At 40.4% G+C, this 22315-nt stretch overlaps 1 protein-coding gene across 1 annotated transcript in view; it reads left to right on the top strand.

The window, feature by feature from the left end:
* plxna3 (plexin A3) overlaps positions 1-22315 on the top strand; it is a 188933-nt gene that overhangs the window by 8413 nt on the left and 158205 nt on the right. The window contains exons 2-3 of the mRNA XM_027151064.2: positions 4429-5716; positions 14030-14212. Of these exons, the coding sequence (XP_027006865.2) occupies positions 4529-5716; positions 14030-14212 (1371 nt within the window). The 5' untranslated portion in view covers positions 4429-4528. The remainder of the gene's footprint in view (positions 1-4428; positions 5717-14029; positions 14213-22315) is intronic.

The raw sequence follows: 22315 nt of genomic DNA, 5'->3' as shown, positions 1-22315 counted from the left end.
TACTTCTTAACCCTAATGAAGCCGGGTATCAACTGATTATATGAATAGTGTGTTAGAGACGAATAAACCTTGGGGTGTTATTACTTTTGGTATCAGATACTCTGCGTGTTTCTTTGATTCACGACGAGCTCCTTTTAAAGCATTCCAGTAAGAAAACACTCTTCCGAATCTTATTTCAATCTATTTAAATTAATCGTGAGGTCGGATTGGCATCAAACTACATTTTGATGCAGATGCAGGACGGGAATCGATCTCAGTAAAGTTCTCTGTTTAATATTCGCCAGGATTTCAGCAAAGATGCAGAACACGCACATTCATAGGCGTAAATCCTATCCGAGGATTGTTATTTAAAAAATATCGCACTCTCTCTATTGTGAAAAATATATGTATGTATACCTAAATAATTGTGTAAGTAGAAAAAAAAACAAAAACGCAAAAACTGCTTTTAGATACAGATGAGTTCCCCCTCCCCTTCCTCACAGTGGTTTGACCCACTGCCTGCTTTCCCAGATCATCTCACCTACTCTGCACACACGAGTCAGGTGAGTGGCTGCGGCTCAATGTTCAACTCCGTTAAGTAGGGGATTTTATTCACTTTAAATAAAGCGATTCTCATTAATGTAGTTGATGCAGACTCATTCGTAAATCAGTTGCGGCAAAAATGCCGATTACCATGCCAATTATCCATGAATCTGCTATATTAGCGATTAAAATCTTACTTATCTAGTTAACGTTAGCTTGTTTACAATAGCTTGTTGCATAGTGCACTGTAACTAACACGCCAAAGCCGTTTTGTTGTGTTTATACGTAGAGCAGTTACTGTAAATTGGTTATTTAATAATTGTTTTTGTTACAAAACATTACTTATTTTATATATATTTTTCGCAATAACAGTCATGTTTATATTTTCTTGTATGTCGATGGCTTAACTGTAAACAACACAAACAATGCAATAAATAGTTTTGAAGAAAAATCTGCTTGGTCATCGAACCTGAGAAAAACTTTGAAAATAACCATAATGACGCGGTCTCCATGTTACAATAATATTGATAAGAGCAAAGTTTTTCACTGTGGGGACATGTCTTTATAAGTACAATTACACTGTATTATTTGTGTCCCCCTTCAAAAATTGCTCATTCCCCAAACCACTACTTTTTAAATGTCAGTAACGCTAGAAGAGTTTGCAAGCACAAACTCTTTTTCACGCTTTCCGTTAAAAAAAAAATCACACTCGGATGTTGTTTGCCGTGATGGAAATAATTTAAAACTCATTAAGAACACAAGCAGAGTGATTAAAATAGCTGCCTGGACTTCCAGTCCTTTCATTGTTATGGTAATGTTGACACTAAACCTCTCTTCCCCCCTTGAGAGTAATTTGGGATCGTTTCGTATCCTTGTACCATTCATATAAATGGAGATATTCTACAGAATGTCCGTTAGAGATCTGCAATCAGAACGAATTCATCCAGATACAGAAAATCTTTGCGTCTAAACATAGCCAGTTTCTTAGTTTAGCTGATGGGAGGGACGTTTAAAGGAAAACTTCCAGGTTTTACCTTCATGGGTGAACAAGCCGGTGCAATCAACACACCGAGAAAAAACAGCGCTGGGTTTCCCCTTAAGGTCATAAAGAGATACGCTTGAACACATGCCAAGGAGTCCCCTACATGCTAGGCTGATTTCAGGTACAAATACCAGCTGTGGCATGTACCACCCGAAGGATCTGCCACCTGGAGGATGGAGTTGGGCATGTTGTCCTCCTGTTATCCTCATGTTATCCTCACGAGAAGACAATTGGCCACGTTCGGATTTGGAGTTTGGGAAGACAGGGTCTCCATCTGCCACCGCATGTGAGATTAGAGGCCCATCACTGTTGGAAACACCGTTGCTCTGACTGAATTGGATGAAAGCATACAAATCCATAATAACGATAATGGCCAAGCTGTAAACATGGGAAGGTTCCATATATTTACAGTTACATCAAATTTTCTTTTGTAATGTTGTAGAAGTGGCGTTTGGCTTCAGTGCGGTAATAGGTATGTGCACAAGTGTGTGAAAGCGAGACTTGCTTCCTAAATCCCGTAAGAAGAGAAATTTCTCCCCCCCACCACCTCCTCCTTCTTTCTAATCAAGTGCTGTTGACCCTCATTACAAAAGTGGTGTGAAGAGACTAGTGTTTTGGAGTCCTTGATTAGATGATCTCTCTCACTCTTGAGGGTTTTTTTTTTGCTCGCCCACTTCTTTCTGGTTGTTTTTATGAATTTATACGGCAGGTTTCAAGGCTTTTGTAAACCGTAATAATAATATTTCCTGTCTTAGTATTCCACATGATTTTTCAAGGCAGTGGAACAAGTTGTAGAATCAAATCTAGCTTCGCAAATGTGAGATATGTGGTGGCTTTTAACGTAGCACGTTACTCGCGGGCTAGGCTTTAGTGTCCGATGTCATGTCTTTTCTCCAATCGATTGATCGCGTTGAGGTGGTTTTTCATAAGAGGTGTACAGAGATGAGAGAAGACAGGATACGCCAAGCAGAAACTAGCACAGATAACCAGGTGTGATGTGCATCTAAGATAAGATAAGATAAGATCTTCATTACTATGCGACCATGAGGGAGTGTTTTTCAAGAAAACCTCATACAAATACTCGTGATGAAGTCTTTCACTGGTTTCTTACGAACGGTCTGTTCAAGAATCTATTAAGATTTCAGAAATGTGTAACGATTTGAGTAATTAGGGCTTATTTTAGTACGTCTTTAAACTTAATTAAACACGCGTACCACCCGGTAAGTGACTTTTTTTTAACTTCATGTATACTGAACATGTATACAAAACAGAATGGCGCTAATAGAGTCTTATTAGGAGGTGAAAAGCAAATACCTGCCTTTACAATGCATTTTAGAGACATTTAATTCGACTTGTCAGTACAGCCATAAGCTTGGGAAAGAAGCAGCAACATTTTGGAGATTGGCGTTCTCTGCCTGGCACCAGCCGGTGCCACCACTGTGTTAATCAAATCACCTTGATTGCAGCTCAATAGCGTCTTGCGCTCCTCGGGAAACGTGGATTACAATGGGCAATTAACTCCAGCTCCGAAAAACCAAAAAGTGGTTGCCCGTGCATTGGTGCTGAATCATTTGTCCTAGACTATTTGCCAGTATAAATAACGGGAATGTGAGCTCATACGAGTGTTGTTTTTGGATTAATTAGGGTTCATTAGTGCTCTAAAGGCCAGTGGCACATTATCCTGATTAGCACCAGGGCAATTTTCATACTTCCCCTGCACGTTGGTGTATCGGATCAGACGAATCATCCAGGCATTCTTTTCTTCCGAGTATTTATAAAGCCAGGGTGGATAAAACAAATTTAGGTTCAGCCGTGGTGAACGCGGCCTCTGATAGGATCTTGCAAGGCTGGAATTCAGTTGTGCTGCCAGCATGCTGTCCTTGATTTACATCACCTCACTGAAGGAAAGTTAAAACTAAAACCGAATGGCTTGGCAATGGCCTGGGTTTGTGTCTCGCCGTCCCAAATTGAAGGCTGGCTCAGGGGGCGCTGCCAGCTGCCGGAAAGTCCTTTTGAAACCTCAAACCACTGAATCTGAGGTCTGAGTAAAGGCTCATTCTTCCTGCCTGAGCTTAGCTTGACCCTCCCTAACCCTTTCTACTGAGAGAGAGAGAGAGAGAACAGACACAAAGATGGTGACAGACAGAAGGAAAAAAGATGAGAAAGATGGACAAAGAGAGAGTGATTGAGGGACAGAGTGTGAGAAACAAAGAGCAAGTGATGGAAGGAAAGGCAGAGCTGGAAGGAGCACTTTCATTCCTGGCCACTGTGCACTTGCATGAGTGGTGATTTGGGTTGAAAAGCAAGACATTTGATCTACAGTACACCTCTATTAAAGATACCGAGTTGTTAATATAATATATCAAATAAATGTCCAGTGAGTCTGGTTTGAACTTCTCCCTCCCTCCCTCCCTCCCTCCCTTCCTTTCTGTCTGTTTGCCCTGGCACTTTGTCATAGTTTTCCCTCATGACTAGTCAAGTATCGAAGCCTAATTAGCAAATGTGCTGTGAATTAGTGGTAGTGATGTCTGTAAAGGTTTATTAGTGATCTGTTGAGTTAGAGGAACAGGAGTGACTAGGCTTGGCATCAGCAGAAGCCAGTCGATCAATACTCCCACCCACTCTAAAGCCCCCTTACCCTAAACCCAGCTGTCTAGACCAAGACATTATTGCCTTTAAAATGGGCCATAGGCAAAGCAGAATGAGTGGGACAAAAAGTGGTGGAAAATCTGAATGCAGGGTTATAAAATGTTCCCTGCCTTAGCTTAATGTAATTAAACTTTTTAAAGATAAGCCAGTGCTCTTTCCCTCATTATCCATTTTGAAACTAACCCAGCTGTCTCTCTTTTTGTCTCCTACTTTAGACATGAACTACTGAAACCGCTACAAAAAGAAAATCTGTGAAATATTTTGAGGGAAGGAGCTCCGTCTCATCCCTCCTCTTCAAAAGAAAGCTTTGAAACCATGATGCTGTCGTGGCTGCTGACATATTTCACTGCATTTGTCATTGGGATGGTTGCACCGTTCCCGATGACCCCCACGGAGCAACCTCCGGAAATAAGCACCTTCCGGGTGAAGGACACCAGCTTGAATCACTTGACCGTCCACCGCAAGACAGGTGAAGTGTTTGTGGGAGCCATCAATCGCATCTACAAGCTCTCTGACAACCTGACCGAGATCCGTTCACACAAGACTGGTCCGATAAAGGACAACTCCCAATGCTACCCACCACCCAGTGTCCGGACATGCGCCCACAAGCAGGAACCTTCTGATAACATCAACAAGCTTCTGCTGATAGACTATGCTGGCAACCGGCTGGTAGCCTGTGGCACCATCTGGCAGGGAGTGTGTCAATTTTTGCGTCTGGGCGACTTGTTCAAGCTCGGTGAGCCTCACTTGCGCAAAGAGCACTACCTTTCAGGAGCTCAGGAGGCAGATGGCATGGCCGGAGTGGTAGTGGACGACGAGGAAGACGATCCAAAGAGGAAGAGAAAGAAGGGAGACGGCCGATTGTTCATCGGTGCTGCCATCGATGGCAAGTCTGAATACTTCCCGACGTTGTCCAGCCGCAAACTCGTAGAGGATGAGGAGAGTGCTAGCATGTTCAGCTTGGTGTACCAGGATGAGTTTGTTTCTTCGCAAATCAAGATTCCATCAGACACGCTGTCTCTCTATCCCGCCTTTGATATCTATTATGTCTACGGCTTCGCCAGTCGGACTTACATCTACTTTCTCACGCTGCAGCTAGACACACAGCTCACGCAAGTGGATGCCACCGGTGAAAAGTTCTTCACGTCCAAGATTGTCCGCATGTGCTCTAATGATACAGAGTTCTACTCTTACATCGAATTCCCACTCGGCTGCACCAAGGATGGCGTGGAATACCGCCTGGTCCAGGCCGCATACAAGCACCGTCCAGGAAAGATGCTTGCTCAGGCTCTGGGGCTGTCTGAAGACGAAGATGTGCTCTTTGTGGTGTTCTCCCAAGGCCAAAAGAATCGGGAAAATCCACCCCGGGAGACCGTGCTGTGTCTGTTCACTCTTCATCAGATCAACCTGGCCATGCGTGAGAGGATCATGTCTTGCTACCGTGGAGAGGGAACGCTGTCTCTACCTTGGCTGCTCAATAAGGAGCTTCGCTGCTTCCACACGGTGAGTACTTTTTCTCCTACCATTATGTACTTTGACAACTGCAGCCATGTTAAGCATCTAAAAATGATTTTATTTCATCAATTCAATTTAAGTTTATTTCTATAGCGCTTTTTACAATTGACATTGTCTCAAAGCAGCCTTACAGAACATAAACATAGAGCAAAAGGTTAATATAAAGAATAATATAAAGATTAATAGAATACAAAATTCAAGATTCCTATGAGCAAGTCTGAGGGCTTTTTTACACCTGGTCACTTCATGTGTTTTCTTTGTTCTGATAGATATCTGATTTGTTAAAACTGTTCCATTTACATTAGGCCACATAAATGCGTCTCGGCAAATCGGATATCGATTCGATCTTTGTACTCCCGCCAAAAATGCAAATATATTTCACCTCATTTCCGGTGTAATTGAAACGGAACACGCTTTGGTGTATGCGGTTTTAAGAATGCAATCAAAAAGAAGACGAAAAAACTCGCTACGAAGGCTATGCTACAAAAAACCAACCCTGCGTGTCGTTCATGTTATTTGTTTCTGCTCGCGAGTGACATACTTCCGTTTGGGAGGAGTATAGCGCTGACGTATGTGGCTTGAACAACCACATGCATTTACACCTGTCCAGTTTCATCTGAAATGCGTCCCAGACCACCTCCTGAAGTGGTTTGAGCGATCAGATTTATATCTGTCTCGAAAACGTTTCGGAGGGAATTTAGACCTGGTCTTTTTACGATCGGATAGCTATCTGATCACAGAAAACGCAGGAAGTGACCAGGTGTAAAAAGCCCCTTAGGTGACTCAAGCAGCAGTCGCAAAGAAAAACTCCCTTAGTTTTTGGATTAGTTCTATGTGGGGACGTGGAGTAATGCAAGTTTACCTCAGGACGTCTGTAATATTAATTGGCCAATTCGCTCGGGACAAGACATCTCAGTAAAAAAGCAGAAGTGGGAGGGGTAACTCGCTTAGGCACCACAGTAACCTCCTTGTCATGTGCGTATGAAGTTGCTTCCTGTTATCACGTGCGCAAACAGACAACTTGGCGCCTCCATGCTTGAGAAATGAGCTTTTAAACAGGAAATGATGGAATTTTACCGTACATATTTACAGCGTGTCTATTCGGACGGGATTAGTATTACCCGAGGTAATTTTTCCTGACCTTTTTACAGAAGGTAAAAGTCGCCGTAATCTTTACTGACATTAGCACTATTCGGACGGGACTAGTTTTACGTGGGGACGTAGGGGTAAAGTAATTATTACCAGAGCTCCTCGGTGATTTTAGTCCTGTCCGAATGTGCCATCTCGGTAATCATTACAGACAATGTCAGTGAAGATTACGGCGACTTTTACCTTCTGTAAAAAGGTCGGGAAAAATTACCTCGGGTAATACTAATCCCGTCCGAATAGACCCGCTGTAAATATGTACGGTACAATTCCGTCATTTCCTGTTTAAAAATAGTTTTTGGCGCATTTTGCAAGCATGGAGGTGCTTGAAACAGGAAGCGACATCATACGCACATGACGACAAGTAGGTTACTGTTGTGCATAAAGCGAGTTACCCCTCCCACTTCTGCTAGTTTTACTGAGATGTCTTGTCCCGTGCGATTTGGCCAATTAATATTACAGACGTGCTGATGTATAATTGCATTACTCCACGTCCCCACGTAAAACTAGTCCCGTCCGAAGAGTGCTAAAGAAACCTTGAGAGGAACCAGACTCAAAGGGGAACCTCACCCTCATATGGGTGACACTGGAAGGTGTGATTATAAATATACAGTCTGACATATTTCATCAGGTGCCACAGCATTAAAACCTTGTTATTAACTTTTCAACTTTTTCAAACCGAGGCGGCATCGATTTTATTTGCCTGTTTGCGTAATCCCTGTTTGGAAATGGAAAAACCTGAATACCCAGTGTTTGGAAAAAAAAATAGTTGCGACACATATTTGAAAATATTGAGATCTGAGTATGATGATTATATGTACGTAGTTATTTTCTTTATATTTGAGAAATTGTATAATAATACTAGATCATTTTCTGTTTTTATTACTGCTTGGACTGTCTATTTAATTTATTTTTTTACATGCGTTGAAAAACCTGGCTAGAAGTTCGGTGCGTCGGTGTAGATCGCCTTGATTCTATTTATAATCTAACTTTAATGGTAAATTTTGTCTGGCTACAGTATCACTCTGCTCCGTTTAATCAATGCTCCATCCATAATTTGCTTAGCCTGTTTCTTTGGTTGTTTTTGAGAAAGGTCAGTTTGTGGATCTGATAGTCTGTGACCTTATTATGATCTGATACAGGCAGGCTGATCAGGTGTGTGTGTGTGTGTGTGTGTGTGTGTGTGTATTAAGAGAGGGACTGTTAACACCATTACACGTCTTAATCTGATTTAATCAAGCCGCGATGAAAAGATAAACGGTGAGAATGCGGAGTTTATCTTCTAGCGTCAAGCGATAGCAAGACGTGGTGTGACATTTCGACAAACATTCGATTCGAGGGTGTCTCCATCACATAAACACACCTGAGGAGCTCTAAAGAACGTCTAAAGAGCATCGCTGATAGGAAAAGGGTAAATATTTTTCTCTCTCATATAATTACCCGAGGAAAAAAAAAAGATGAGTAACAGCTGTGGTTATGAGTTTTTATATTATTTATTTGCCTTGAGGCTTGCCTCTGGATTCCTTCCACATCTAACTGTCTACAAATCCTATTCAGAATGAAGCTTTTCAGTAAATATAAAGGCACGACATGATGTGACCTCGCAATTTTGGCTATGGTTAAACTCGACTTCTCAGTGAAATCTAATATTACTTCATTGAGCAATATTGCAAACAGCTGCTCACATAAACCTCGGTTCTAACATGTTTTTTCTAAACTCACAGTATTTATGGTCGGGTGGCATTACGAGACCGTATTAACATGGTAATAACAACCGATATGCTTCTCAGTGATTAACATGAGGATCATCACTGTATCGTATGGCACTAATTTGTCATTCAGTAATGACAATGCTTTTCATTTTAAACTTGAAGTACTATTACATTTCTGTGAGAAATGATGTAGTTTTAGTGTTTTTCACATTTTCTTGTCCTTCCTTCCTTCCTTCCTTCCTTCCTAACTTCTTTTTTTTTCTGTCCTTCCTTCCTTCCTTCTTTCCCTCCTTCCTTCTTTTTTTCTGTCCTTCCTTCCTTCTTTTTTTCTGTCCTTCCTTCCTTTCTTCCTTTCTTCCTTCCTTCTTTTTTATCCTTTCTTCCTTCTTTTTGTCCTTCCTTCCTTCTTTTTTGTCCTTCCTTCCTTCTTTTTTGTCCTTCCTTCCTTCCTTCCTTCCTTCCTTCCTTCCTTCCTTCCTTCCTTCCTTCGATCTTTCTTTTTTCTATCCTTCCTTATTTTCTTCCTGTCCTTCCTTCCTTGTTTTCCTTCCTTGCGATCTGTCCGGTTTTTCTTTCCTGCCTCTCTTTCCTTTCCTTTCCTTTCCTTTCCTTTCCTTAATTTTTCTTTAAAATGGATGTTAAATATTTGTCATTCAGGATGTACGATATCTGTTTGAAATTATATTTTAGTTATCAAACTATTACCAGTAAATATTAAATTATCCTAGATTTGAATTTTTAGTATTTATTTATTTACTTACTTACTTACTTACTTACTTACTTACTTACTTACTTATTTATGTATTTATTTATTTATTTATTACTATCATTATTATTCTTTTTAAATGAACCTATAGCATATTGTATGAACCCAAGGCTAAATACTACTTCCTGCTTCCAACAGGTGCCTCGAGCATTTCCAGACTTTGTCTCTGTGTTTTTTGTTTTGTTTTGTTTTGAAAGCTTCTGAACCATTATGTACAATCTATATAAATAACTGAGTACATTATAAATCACTGTACCTCAGTTTCTCAGTCAGAGGCTTTGCACTATAAATTATTTGCAATAGTTTGTTATGGAAGATATTAATATTTAATCCATTTGCTGCAGAGGATCAGGATTTGGCCTGATTTTACTGTGGTGTATTATTCATAAGCACAGGCTTTGCTGTAATATGTTAGGTATTGTTCGGTAACCTATTTGCATATTTATATTCAATCGCCAGGAATGGCAGCTTTTTGACGTTATGACTCATTAATATACAGTAATTTGTTTGTAATCCAGGTCTAGGTCCCAGGTACACAGTGTGTGAGGTGGGAATACCTTCGGCGCGTCATGCTGACGGTCGTTTATACCCGGGGCAATTTAGATACATTTATTTACCTAACTGTATGTTAGTGTTGGGAGGTGGGAGGAAACTGGAGAACCCAAGTGAAACCTCTACTCTAAAAACACACAGCTGCACACACAATAGATTATTAGACAGTTAGCAAATATTTCATACTGCAAGACACACAAAATAAAACAGACTTCAGTTACATTGGAAGTAAAACTGAACGTCTTAAAAGTGAACCTGAGCATATCTGCAGATGTGCTGTCATGATAGTTTTGTCACCTCTCACCCTGAGATTTTCTCCTTCCCATCAGCGTCGTATTACCCTCATTACAGAGCCAAAATCTGGAACCGGGTCATGGGAAATTTTCTGCAAAGAGCTTGTTATTGTGATGGAGACAATGATTTGTGCAGCTCTGTGTACTGTGCGGAGAACAATAGCACAACACCTCCAAGGCTAAGCTGAACAGATGGATGGAGGGAGAGAGAGAGAGAGAGAGGGAGAGAAAACGTATGATGACCTGTTTCCTCTATGGAGGAGTGGCTGTGCTTGTTTTTATGAGGTAGCTCCAGGGTTCCCCATGACTGATGCACTTATTATTAGGGTATTATTAGGCCGTTCAGATGCACGGCAGCGACCCTGCACCTCATAATGAGGCTGTGCGTGCCAGCCGCCCAGCCTTGCCTCGTTTACTGCATTTATTCTTCATAAGCATTCAGGAAAAATACAAGGCTCTCCTGTAAGCACGCCCCTCCCTACGAACACACACACAGACACACACACAATCAGCCCTCTGACACGCCCTATGATCCCCAAGATGGCCACTGGAACAAAGAACGAACGAAGGAAGGCAGCAACAGAGACCAGAGTTTGTTTCCATTTCAGCTCTAGTTACACCAGCCTTAACCACAAAACCTATATTTTAGCAAAAGGGAAAGAACAAAAAATGGCATGATACTGATATAGAAAAAAAGTGCTGTGTCACCTTCAAGGATGAGTGTAATAGATAATCGAAATCCTAGCGTGTGAATTATCGAACTGAATCAAGGGAGCGGGGCTTTAAATAAAACACCTGGGGATAAAATGCTGGCAGGTTATTAGTGTATTAGAGGAGGTGATGTCATCAGGAGGGCAGGCTGACCTCAGTGCTTGGTTGTGAGTGCGTGTGTGTGTGTGTGTGTGTGTGTGAGAGAGAGAGTGTGAGTGAGTGTGCGTGCATTTTCCTCTCTATTAGTAGGTACCCCACCACAATATGAATATCATTTTGACCTTGTGAGGACATTTTTCATGTTGCACCCCACTAAGGGATGAAAATATGTATATGACTGCACACACAACCCTTTTTTTCTGATTTTTTCCTTGTGAAGACCAAACCTTTGTCCTCAGATGGATGATACGGACTGCCATTTTTAATCTTTTGAGGACATTTGCAATATTGGTCCCCCCACTAAGGTATAAAATCATGCCGAGAGAGGGAGAGAGAGGGAGAGAGAGGGAGAGAGAGGGAGAGAGAGGGAGAGAGAGGGAGGGAGAGAGAGGGAGAGAGAGGGAGAGAGAGGGAGAGAACTTTAGCTCTAGCTTTTGAAATAAAAGCTGAAGATTTGTTCAAATATTTGGCTTGTCCCCACTAAGCTATGAATATTTAACGATTTTGAATGTGTGTGGATGTTTGTCTTGTTGGTCCTCACTACAGTCCTTTTGGCTGTTTTGTAAGGAGTTTAAATAAAAGCAGTTTTTATCTTTTTTTTCTATTTTATGAGGACCAAGCCCGTTGTCTCCACAAAGGGAAGGAATATCTGATGTTTTTGACCATGTGAGGATATTTTTTTCTTTGGTCTCACTAAAATATTAAAACCTTCCAAAAGTAAAGCTTCATTTTCAAAGAAGAAGCAGTTTTCCATACGGGGACTGGACGATGTCCTCAGTAAGATAAGTAACATTGTGGGGACATTTGTCTTGTTGGACCCCCCCTAAAAAAAAACCCAATGTAAAACAACACAAGCTAAATGTCCTCGCAAGGATAGGAATATCTTACAGTTTTGACTTCATGGGGACCTTCGGCCGGTCCCCACATGGAGAAGACAGTGCAGCTTTTATTTAAAACAATATTTGAGGCTTCTTTGGGTTCCGTGGTTAAGCTTAGGGCTAGATCTATGTAAAGGTGTGTCGGGATAGCATTAAAAACATAGCTGCATTTAATAATTGTCAGTGGAAGGTCTTCACAAGTATCGTAAGACGAATGTGTGCGCGGGTGTTAGAGAGAGATACGAGTCCTTGGCGGACAGAAAGAACAGAAAGAGATCGAGAGAGCCGAGGGAGGTTTAAGCATACACAGGGAGTCGATAGTTCACTGGAGAAGCTCAGGAGCGGGTCAGTGTTTGATGACATCATCATTAGCCCATCCTGCAGATGTTCGCTAACACAATTGATTTTCAAATAAGTCTTCCCGAACTGCTCATGTCGTTCCTCCGTGATACAGACGGAGCCCATTACAGACGGCATTTTTAGAAGAACCAAAGTCCCCCCCCCCACACCCACACCCACACACCCACACCCAGAAAGGCCACATCCAGAGCGATGAGCTTCTCACGCAGAGTGAGGCACAAAGCTGGATGATGTCATGTCTTCCTTTGGGGTGTGTGTATTTGTGTCATTGACGTGTATATAATCCCATAGAGCTCGCTTTCAGTATTTCGGTATCTGTAATACATTTCTGTATTGCTTAGCCTCACGCTGTGTTCCGGACCCTAACCGGGATAGAGATACTAGCGAGGTCCGTATTGCACAATAATGAATTTGGTCTGAACTCATTTTCTAATATCTAATCTCTGTTTTGATTTTGCTTCTCCTCGCATCTTGGATTACACAAAATGTATTCATTGAAATTCCACGTATCGTTCAGCTAAGGTGGGGTACGACGGCTAAGGCAGCAGGCTGACTAGCGGCTCTGTGAGTCTATATTTTAAACCTGGCATCTTGAAGCGTAGCATCTCACGAGAGCTGAACATAATGTGCACACCTCCTCAATCAGTTATCCTAGTTTTATAGTTTTATATTTTAGTTTGCTCAGTATATCATGGTTTTATATTCATTATTGGTGACTTAAACAAGGCAGAGTTTGCTAGACGTGGGTGAGGGAGTGTGCACACGCGTGTGTGAGGGAGTGTAAGCACAGGTGGGTGAGGAAGTGTTCGCAGAGGGGTGTGCGTGTGCGTGAGGGAGTAGGTGCATGTGAGAGAGAAGTAGACTGAGTGTCTGTGTGAGTGTGAGTATGTGAGTGCTGTGTGTGTGTGTGTGTGTGTGTGTGTGTGTGTGCGCATCCATGCAAGATGAGAGAGAGTGAGTGTGTGTGTGTGTGTGTGTGCTAATAAGACATGAGGAGAAGTGACAGCCAGTAAAATCACATTGTCACTCTCTGAACACAATTACCTGTAACTCGTATCATATAAACCTGATTTTTTTTTCTTCCTTTTTTGCTGTAATTACTAAGTTTGAGCACACAAAGGTTCACATGGGAAAACAGACCAAAAAAACATTTTTTTTAGTATTTTCTTCCTATTTTTGAACAGAATAAAAGGGTTCAGCTTGGCAGTGCAGGCCACGATAACAACCCAAGGTCAGATTAATTATTATTTTCTACTCGGGCTTGCTTCATTTTATAAGTGTAATAATTACTTTGACTCATAAGAATTGCAGTTAAATGCCTAATTGTTTACCCATGTTACCAGGATGAGGACTGTTTCTATAAAGGCATTAACACACCACGGGGGGCACTGTTATAGGAAAATAATCAACAACGTTAGCAGACTGAAATGTTTCTCCTTTTACACCAAAGCAAGTTTTGTGGATGACAAATTTTATTTCTTAAAGAACGAAACCTTGTTCTTTAAATCTGTTTGTCATCCTGCTTAACGTTGACTATTAAAGGAAAAATGTAAATCATACATTAAGAAGAAACCTTCTCCTTGAACGATATATTGGGTATTATAAACCCAAATTAAAGCCCATGCTGCTGTTTATAGAAAATTAATCAACACTTTGTGACCAATCAGATTTGAGTATTCACCAGCGATGTAGTAGAATTCACCAGTATTGTTTCTCCTCTCCAGGGGAAGCAGATCGGAGATGTTTTTTGCGGCCTGGTCCTGAACCAGCCGGTCGGAGGGCTGATTGTGATCGAAGGGACGCCGCTGTACGACGAGCGGACGGACGGCATGGCCTCGGTGGCCGCGTACACTTACGGAGATCATACGGTGGTGTTTGTGGGGACGCGTACAGGTCATCTTAAAAAGGTAAGACGTTTTTCATGGAAATGTCCTGTAGGTCTGCTGATTGATCAGATTCCTTACAGAAGTGCTTAATGACAGCATCGTAGGTTTTTTTTTTTTTTTTTCCAGGAAACTGATCCTCATAGATATCTGTATGTGTGTGTATGTGTGTGTGTTATGTGAAAGGCACAACCACAGGTGCAGTGTGAGAGTGAGTGAAAGTCAGTCGAGGCAGAGTGAGCGAGAATGTGCCAACGAAGCTTTAGAGGGGTCGAATTGCATTTAATCCTATTATACCGCTGCACATGTGTTCCCCCTGCAATGGGATATACTGCAACCCGCAGAAAGCATTCACCCTTCATTCCAAGATGCACACACACACACATACACACACACACACACACACACACATACACACACACATACACACCGGGAGCAATAATAAAAGACCACCTTTATGAGTCACCATATCTGTGAGCAGGGAACAGCTGGGGATGTTTAAAGAATAATACGGTCACTGCTGAGTTTATGAAAATACCGCACACAAGTTGCAAACTGCAGGGTTTTTTTTCCCTCTGCACCATCTCAAACTGTTGGTATTCAGGCATGTCAACGAGCTGTGTGTGTGTGAGAGAGAGAGAGAGAGAGAGAGAGAGAGAGAGAGAGAGAGAGAGAGAGAGAGAGAGAGAGAGAGGCGCACATGGGGGAGGAAAAAGAGACAGGACACACTGGGGGATTTTGTCACTGTAATGAAAGTTTCAGGCTGTGTACAATAGGATAACCTCTGACACACATGAGAAACGAGCACGTCTACGAAAACGAGACATTACTCAGAACTTTTTGCTTAAACATACCTCACGTGTTCGGTCAGCTGTGCAAAACCAAAATCCTGACAGAAGATTAAATCTGATAAATTTGCAACGGCACGGCGGATCGTTTAGAGAAGCCGACTCGGCTAAATTCTTTCCGTAATTAAAAGTACAATCACTCATAGTAATTAATTCCGTGCTAAAACTTGTCTTCACATCCTTCACTGAAGTAAAAAATAAATATATTTAAACATATATTTATATAAACTCTGATTTTACTAACACATTGTAAATTTGTGCCTATTTCACCAGGCTGATTTTATAAAGCTTTTCAAATATTAGCTAGCATGCTAATAAAAAAAACAATACAGTTTAACATAGCTGAATGCTAATAGCTCATTGTTGATAAATAGAGTACATGGTAGCAGATGGATTACAGTGATGTCACGTCAGTTAAAGTTTATATTTGTGTTATATTTATTCCTTGAAGCTAAAAGGCTTAAAATTGATGGTGAGGCTACAAATATAGGATTACAGAATATTATAGTAATATAGTAAAATGAAGAGATTGATGAAAGAAAGACTTTAAGGAGAAGTCCATACTGAAACACCTTAAATGTGTTTATATTAAAACGTTTGTGGTGAGCTTAGCTTAGCTTAGCTTAGCATCTGGTGCTAATTTTGTTGGTTGGTGCTGTATTTTTGTTATTTCTGTGAGAAGTGAGCAGATTTGTGCTGCACATTCTTATCAGTTGCTAGCACAGTTACAGTCCAGATAATTATTAGGTGTAAAATACATAAAAAGGTCAATCAACAATTGCGAAGAAATGGGAAAAGAGTTTTCTCTTCTTTTAAGAGTTTCTTCTAGTGACATAATCCTAATAAAATCCTTAGAAATGTGGGCCATTTCCCCTTCAAATTATAGAGAAGATCCTAGTAAAGATAAAATTTATTCATAAAGCATCTTAACTCTTAATGCGTAGAGCTCATAAGGTCAAAAAGTGTTAGGAGTAGTGCGGAGAACATTTAAGAGGTTTAAGAGTTTCTTTAGCAGAGGAGAAAATGGCCGAAATGTGAAGCTGGAGAAGAAATGTATTGTGTATAATATTTAAGAACGATAGTGAGTTAATAAAATGTTACAGATTAGATCGTGTAGGGATTATTTTTGTGACCAAAAATCATATTAGAAATATCATCCCTGAAACGCCATTGCGGCATAAAGGATATAATTTGTCTCTGACATTTCTGTGCTGTGTCGGAGATGTTTACATTTACATTACATTTATAACATACAGATGTTAGAACATATCTAATATGATCGGTCACGGTAAGCGAAGACTTATAATAGACCAGATTTTAAAAATGCTCCTTTTTTATTAGACAACCAATCATAGTCTTCAGAAGAACAGCTAGTAACAGGTTTAGCCCCGCCTCCTCTCTAGGATAAAAGCTGTTCAAATAAGATCATTCTAACAGTCTTTATGAATACAGGCCTTGGTTTTGTTGTTGGCTCCTAAAAGCTGTTTATTTTCTTACTCAACATTTTCCCAGCAATGTTTATATAAGTTGAAGTCATATTCATTAAAAAATCCAGCATAAAATTTTGGGAGACAACAAACGCTACCGCAATTCGAGAACGCAATTTAATGCAATCGCAGTGATGTATAGCAGAGACTCGGATAGTTAGCGACCTCAAAGGCATTGACTGAGGTGTTGGGAGAGAGAGATGGAGAACCTAAAGCAATAAAGCAGGTGTACCAGCTTTAATTTCCTTCTAAAAATACATTTCAATGTCATTGAAAATTACCTGAATTATATATATTTTAATATGCACATTGTTCAGTCAATTTTTCCCTGTGTAAAGTACAGAAAGGCATTTTTACTTCCCACCTCAGGGTTTGAAGAAAGGTGACGTACGCTCCAAGTACCCATCAGGGAAATTTAAATGTTCTCACATTCGGTGCACTCTCAGCCTCACAGGTCAAAGGTCACCCCTTGGAGATGGGGCCCTGTTTTGTTTTGCTGTTATTTATTGAGTGCATGTCCCTATATAGTTGGTGTATTACACATAACCCTCTGCTCCCAGTCAAACGTTCACACAGCCTTCGAGAGCTCTCGGACATCATTCCGCGATGTATTCTGTCGTTGCCTGGTTTGGAACGACCCAATTTTGTCTGTGCGACGATAAAATCACATCGCATTTGGTATATTATTTGCCATGATGATATCTTTTTAAAGCACACAACTCTCCCTTCATACGGGCCGCAGATTGAATGGGCGTCATAATAAACAGTCAATCTGCGGTCGAATCTTTTTGTCTGTCTGGAAAGCATGCTCTCGGTGTAGAAAAAGGTTTTTTTTTTGTGTGTGTGTGTGTTCTTTCTTTTTTTTTTCCCTTTGCAAAGCGGTCTAGTCTGCATTAAGGGGGATGTGGTGATGTGGTGTGGTGCATAATTAATCACATATTGCTGCTTATCACAGTTACAGTGTCTGCAATAAGCTAATGTTGATGGATTGTGATTAATACTCAGCTTCGGCGAGAATTTATGGGCGAGCCTGTTGAATTCACTACGGCTGTGTCGTACCGAGGGATCGAGCGAGTGGGAAAATGGATAAAATAGTGCTAGGATTTGAGCCATCAAGGTTAAAATGCAAAGTTATCTAGAAGATGCCAGTCAAATCGAGCCTACGGTCAGAGCCAACCAGAGGAAAATATCCAGTCAGGACCAGATCCAACCAGTCTGAACCAGCTAATCAGGGCATACCTACTGAAGGCAGCCTATCAGTGCCAACCTGTAGGATAGAAACAATTCTGATTGCCTATATATAAGAACTAACGAAAATAAGAGAACTTAGTTAAAGTATGTTTTTTTTAGAAATGAACTAAAAACGGTTTGGTGTACAGTGTGTTTATATATATATATATATATATATATATATATATATATATATATATATATATATACCATGAGTGTGTGTATAGAGATATTTATTTATATGTGATGTCAAAATCTAGTGATATTAGGCATGCCGTGAAGAAAATTTATTGTGGAAATATTTAGCCCTCAGCACATCTCGCAATCTCGCAGAACATTTTTCCGTATCAAATAATAATTACAGAGGCATTTACTGTAATTACCACCCAAAAGTTACAAAAAAGAGCACCTTGTTTCTGTCATCATGCAGCTACACGCTGGAGAAGAAACAACAAATCATCCGAGGATGTACGAGTAAAATCTGCAGGGATTTCCCTTCCGAAAGATCGGAAAGTGTGTGTGTGTGTGTCTGTGTGGGTGTGGCCAACGATGAAGTCAGCTCCAAAACTGTAAATACATAGAACAGTTCTCATCTGCAATCAATAAAGCAATGATCGAATGCAGAGTTCCCTTCAGCCTAAGTGCTGTTCAGTAGTTCGGCCTGCGCAGATCACAAAGATTATAAATCATGTCTAGCAAAACAATAACGCTGTAATAGCCTTAAACTCTCTCTAAATGGTTCTCTAACAGCGGATTTGACAACATGCAGCGGTTTGGTGTGTTAATCCACCTGAAGGGCGCTGGTGCAGGCTGGGTAATTGCCTCGTATCTCCCTCCTGCCTCTGCCTGTTTGTTTTGGCAGGAGAAGAAAGAGCACAGGCCTCTTTTCTCAGGCCACACGGAAACCACTCATGAGCCGTCAGCGCTTCCTGTCCCTGTAGAGTGGTGCTGGAGTTAACAGGAGACAGAAGGAGACGGTTATCACACACTCTCTCTCTTTTTTTTTTTTAACCACCAACACAAATATATTTTTATTGTTTCTGGTCAGTTTCTATTCACACTTTTTTTGTGTGTGCACTCTTTATGAAGTTCATATTTTGTCATATCTCAATAAATGCTTGATTGCCATCATCAACATCGTTATCATCATTATGATGATGACGTATTTCAAGCAAAACTGTTATGCCTGTCACACTTCCTTGGAAAAAATCCTTCGGCAAATGCTTCAGATTCTATCGGAAGAAGAAATCTTAGTGGTTTTGTTGCATTCCTAATGGACTCCCTTTCATTTAAATCTATCCTCAACAATGCTGTTTGACTACCTGCAGATAGCTGCTAGTGTGATTTAGCCCTCGCTATATCTGTACCTAATGAGAGACTTTAGTACTATAGACTGTTCACTTCCTCATCTGCTCAAACTGAATGAAAAAAGAAGCTGTTGCTGGTTTGTTGCCTGACTGTTCTCATATCTCAAATCTTACATTTTTGGTCAGAGGTATTGAAAAAAAAAAACAACCAACCAACCAACCAACCAACCAACCAATTAGCCCCAGAATCACTAAACCAATCACAAATTGTTCAGTAGAAACAGATAGAAAAAGTGTGTAACTACAGGAGGAACAAATTTTAACGGATGTATGGAATCTACCAGGATTTCCAGTATTTGAGATTAAATAAAACATTTAGAATAAAATACAAATTCAACACTGTATAATTGTGTATACAGTATATACACTGCTGGTCAGGTTTTTCAACACATGAAGGTTCTTAAGTTTTATTACACTTTAATAACTATTATTGCCACCTACCAAACAATACGTTACTGAATAGCAATTAAATAAGGCAAGTTAAATCTTGTGGAACTTGTTTAGAGTCGCATTAGGAACTTTAAGCTCTTAATGCGAGTCTAAATGCGTGCTTTATTAGAGGCAGGAGCACCAAGAGGGTAAAGCTGCTAACATTATATATAAAATACTTCTATACTGTGATGGAATTCACTGTTAAATATAGGTATTTGCTACCTGAAGTGTCTAATTAGTGTGTGGTTTAGATTACATCTAAAATATTCCACTAAAATATTTTTCAATCCACAAAAAATGACTACGTATAAATTGCTTATTGTTCCTCGGTTCATTGTTCCGGTCCTTGATGTCATTTAAAAACAAATCATAAAATCATAGTGTGTTTAAAAACTTTTGATTTGCAGTATTTGTGTTTTATTAAGAATCGCTGGTGGTAAATAAAGGTGTTTTTATTTATGTATTTATTTATTTATTTTTCCTGCTTTGTTCTATCTTTTTTTTTTTTTTTTTGTCTAAACTGTGATTGAAATCAAATTAGGTTAATTTTGGTCTAAAATGTTGATTTGGGTCCCCATATTGCTGTGTATTATATAACTGACTATTTATTAGCACCAGGCTTATTTCCATGTTCATTTTTAGATACATAAAAGCTTTCCCAATTCATTTTTTACACTTGTTCTTCATGGATTTAGTCTATGTTGACACAGCGGAGCCAGTTTTTAGCCAGAACGGTGGATGTGTTATGATAAGCTATAAGCGAGATTTCAGTGGATGACAACAGCTAAATGCGAATGCAGGCTGTGAAAATCGAAGAAGGAACCGTGACAATGGCCAAAGCTCTGGAGATTGACTTTGAAACGCAGAGCTCGCACAAATGGGTCAGTACTGGAGGAAAGCCAGGCCGAATCAGTGGAGCGGAACAAGGTGAAATTTTCAGAATGGATTGTACCAGGCTATGCCTAGTTTCACCTTTCTGTTTGTGTTTCTGTGCAAGTCACAGACCACATCTGCTTTAAAATCCCACTGCAGCTCCCTTGTGAGTTCCTGTGGCGGGGCCATTTTTCGAGCCTGAATGTAAAACCAAATGAAAATAAATAGAAGTCACCGTTCCCTCTGCACCTGCTATCTGCAGCATGGCCACAACAGACCCCTCATAATCTCACCTCTGGGAAATAAACTCAAGGCTGTTTGGGATTTTTTTTTATATTTTATGGAATTCTGCAGCTATGGTTATGTACAATTTTCATGAGTCTATATATCAACTTGGGGTGTGTATGAAAGGATGTATGCGTGTTCTTGAACTCTTGATAAGGCCATTTAATGTACCGCTAATGTATAGTCTATTTAACAGCTAAAAGCCTCTTGAGGTAGCTGCTGTATATCACCAGATAAAAAACAGTCTATTGAGTTGACCTCGAAGCTGCCCTGACCTTGTCCTTCCTTCCTGTAACATCGTGTGGCGGAAGCTGTTGTGTACTTTTATCAGAGGGCCTGTAACCCGCTACATATAGCACTATTGCCATGCCTGTTTTCTATATAACGCCAAGTATCCGGGTGCGATTTCTCATGCAGGTCATGCTTTATGTGGCTCAATAAAATTATTGAAAACAGACCTCAATCTTACAGAAGACATGTGGCCCTTTAAAGCCCTTTCTCACACTAATTATTCTAGAAGGGGTCAAATATGATGTCCATAGTATGGCTCTGACTGATTGTTATAAGCTATAAGCTTTGGAAAGAGGATGTTTTCACATTTTTCCATGAAGTGTAATTTGTTACACCGATAATTTTCTTCATATAATGTGAACCCAAACCAGGAGTGAAAAATCGGAAGTATTGCTGTGTGTAAACACTGGTAGATACTTCAAAGATGCAAAATTTTGCATGGTATGCTGATGATGCTCTGAGCTACCATTGAAGATGAACAAGAAAACATTAACGTAGTTTGTCAGATTCCTTCTTGATTGTTCGAGAACACGTACATATACAAGGAAATTGTCTGTTATTGAGCTTCCATCCTACATGCAACGGTACCCATTACAGCAAGAGGACAAGAACCCAAATAATAAAGCATAGCCCACATTTTGTAAGCTCTCTGGACAGAAAGATGAGTCGCATGACTTGTTTCTTCCCGAATACTTAGTTACGCCTCCTACCTTTAATTATGCTCTAATTTAATCCTGTCGAGTAAAGATTCCAGCAGTGTCTAGAGTTCTAGTTAATTTTAATCCAATCTTCCACTCAGTGGCCTTCGGTTTAGCTATGGTTTATGGTGGCCCTCTTTCAGCATTTCACCAGCTGTTTTAAATAATTGCGCATGGGATTTTAAGAGATTGTTAATTTTGAAATGTCCCCAAGTTCCATCAGGATCCTGAGTAGTGACTGCTACTGTTGTCTCTTGTTGATGTGTCGCTAGGGACTAGAATTGTTACAGAGAAATTGAAGAAACGTCTGCACCATTGGATTTGTCCCTCTTGGCTGTAATTCCCAGACTCCTCTTTGAGAACCGGTGGACTCAAACAGCCTGCAGATCTCCTGCCATGTACATTATATAGTTACACTAAGCTTCATTGGGGTTTTATTGCATATAGTCTTCAGCGATAATTAACCCATAAGCACTCAGCACTCAACCTGTATTCAAATGCACTGCCCACCATAGCAGCTTGCTGTCGCATCGCGCTTATTTTCATGCCAGTAAATGTTTAGTTACCAGTTCTGGATTGAGATGAGCATCCTAATGCAAGTCGTTTAAAATCCATT

The sequence above is a fragment of the Tachysurus fulvidraco genome, chromosome 14 (genome assembly GCF_022655615.1).
Source record: "Tachysurus fulvidraco isolate hzauxx_2018 chromosome 14, HZAU_PFXX_2.0, whole genome shotgun sequence".
Classification (NCBI taxonomy): domain Eukaryota; kingdom Metazoa; phylum Chordata; class Actinopteri; order Siluriformes; family Bagridae; genus Tachysurus; species Tachysurus fulvidraco.
Note: the sequence above shows the minus strand (reverse complement) of the source record. Positions and strands in the feature narration are given on the sequence as shown.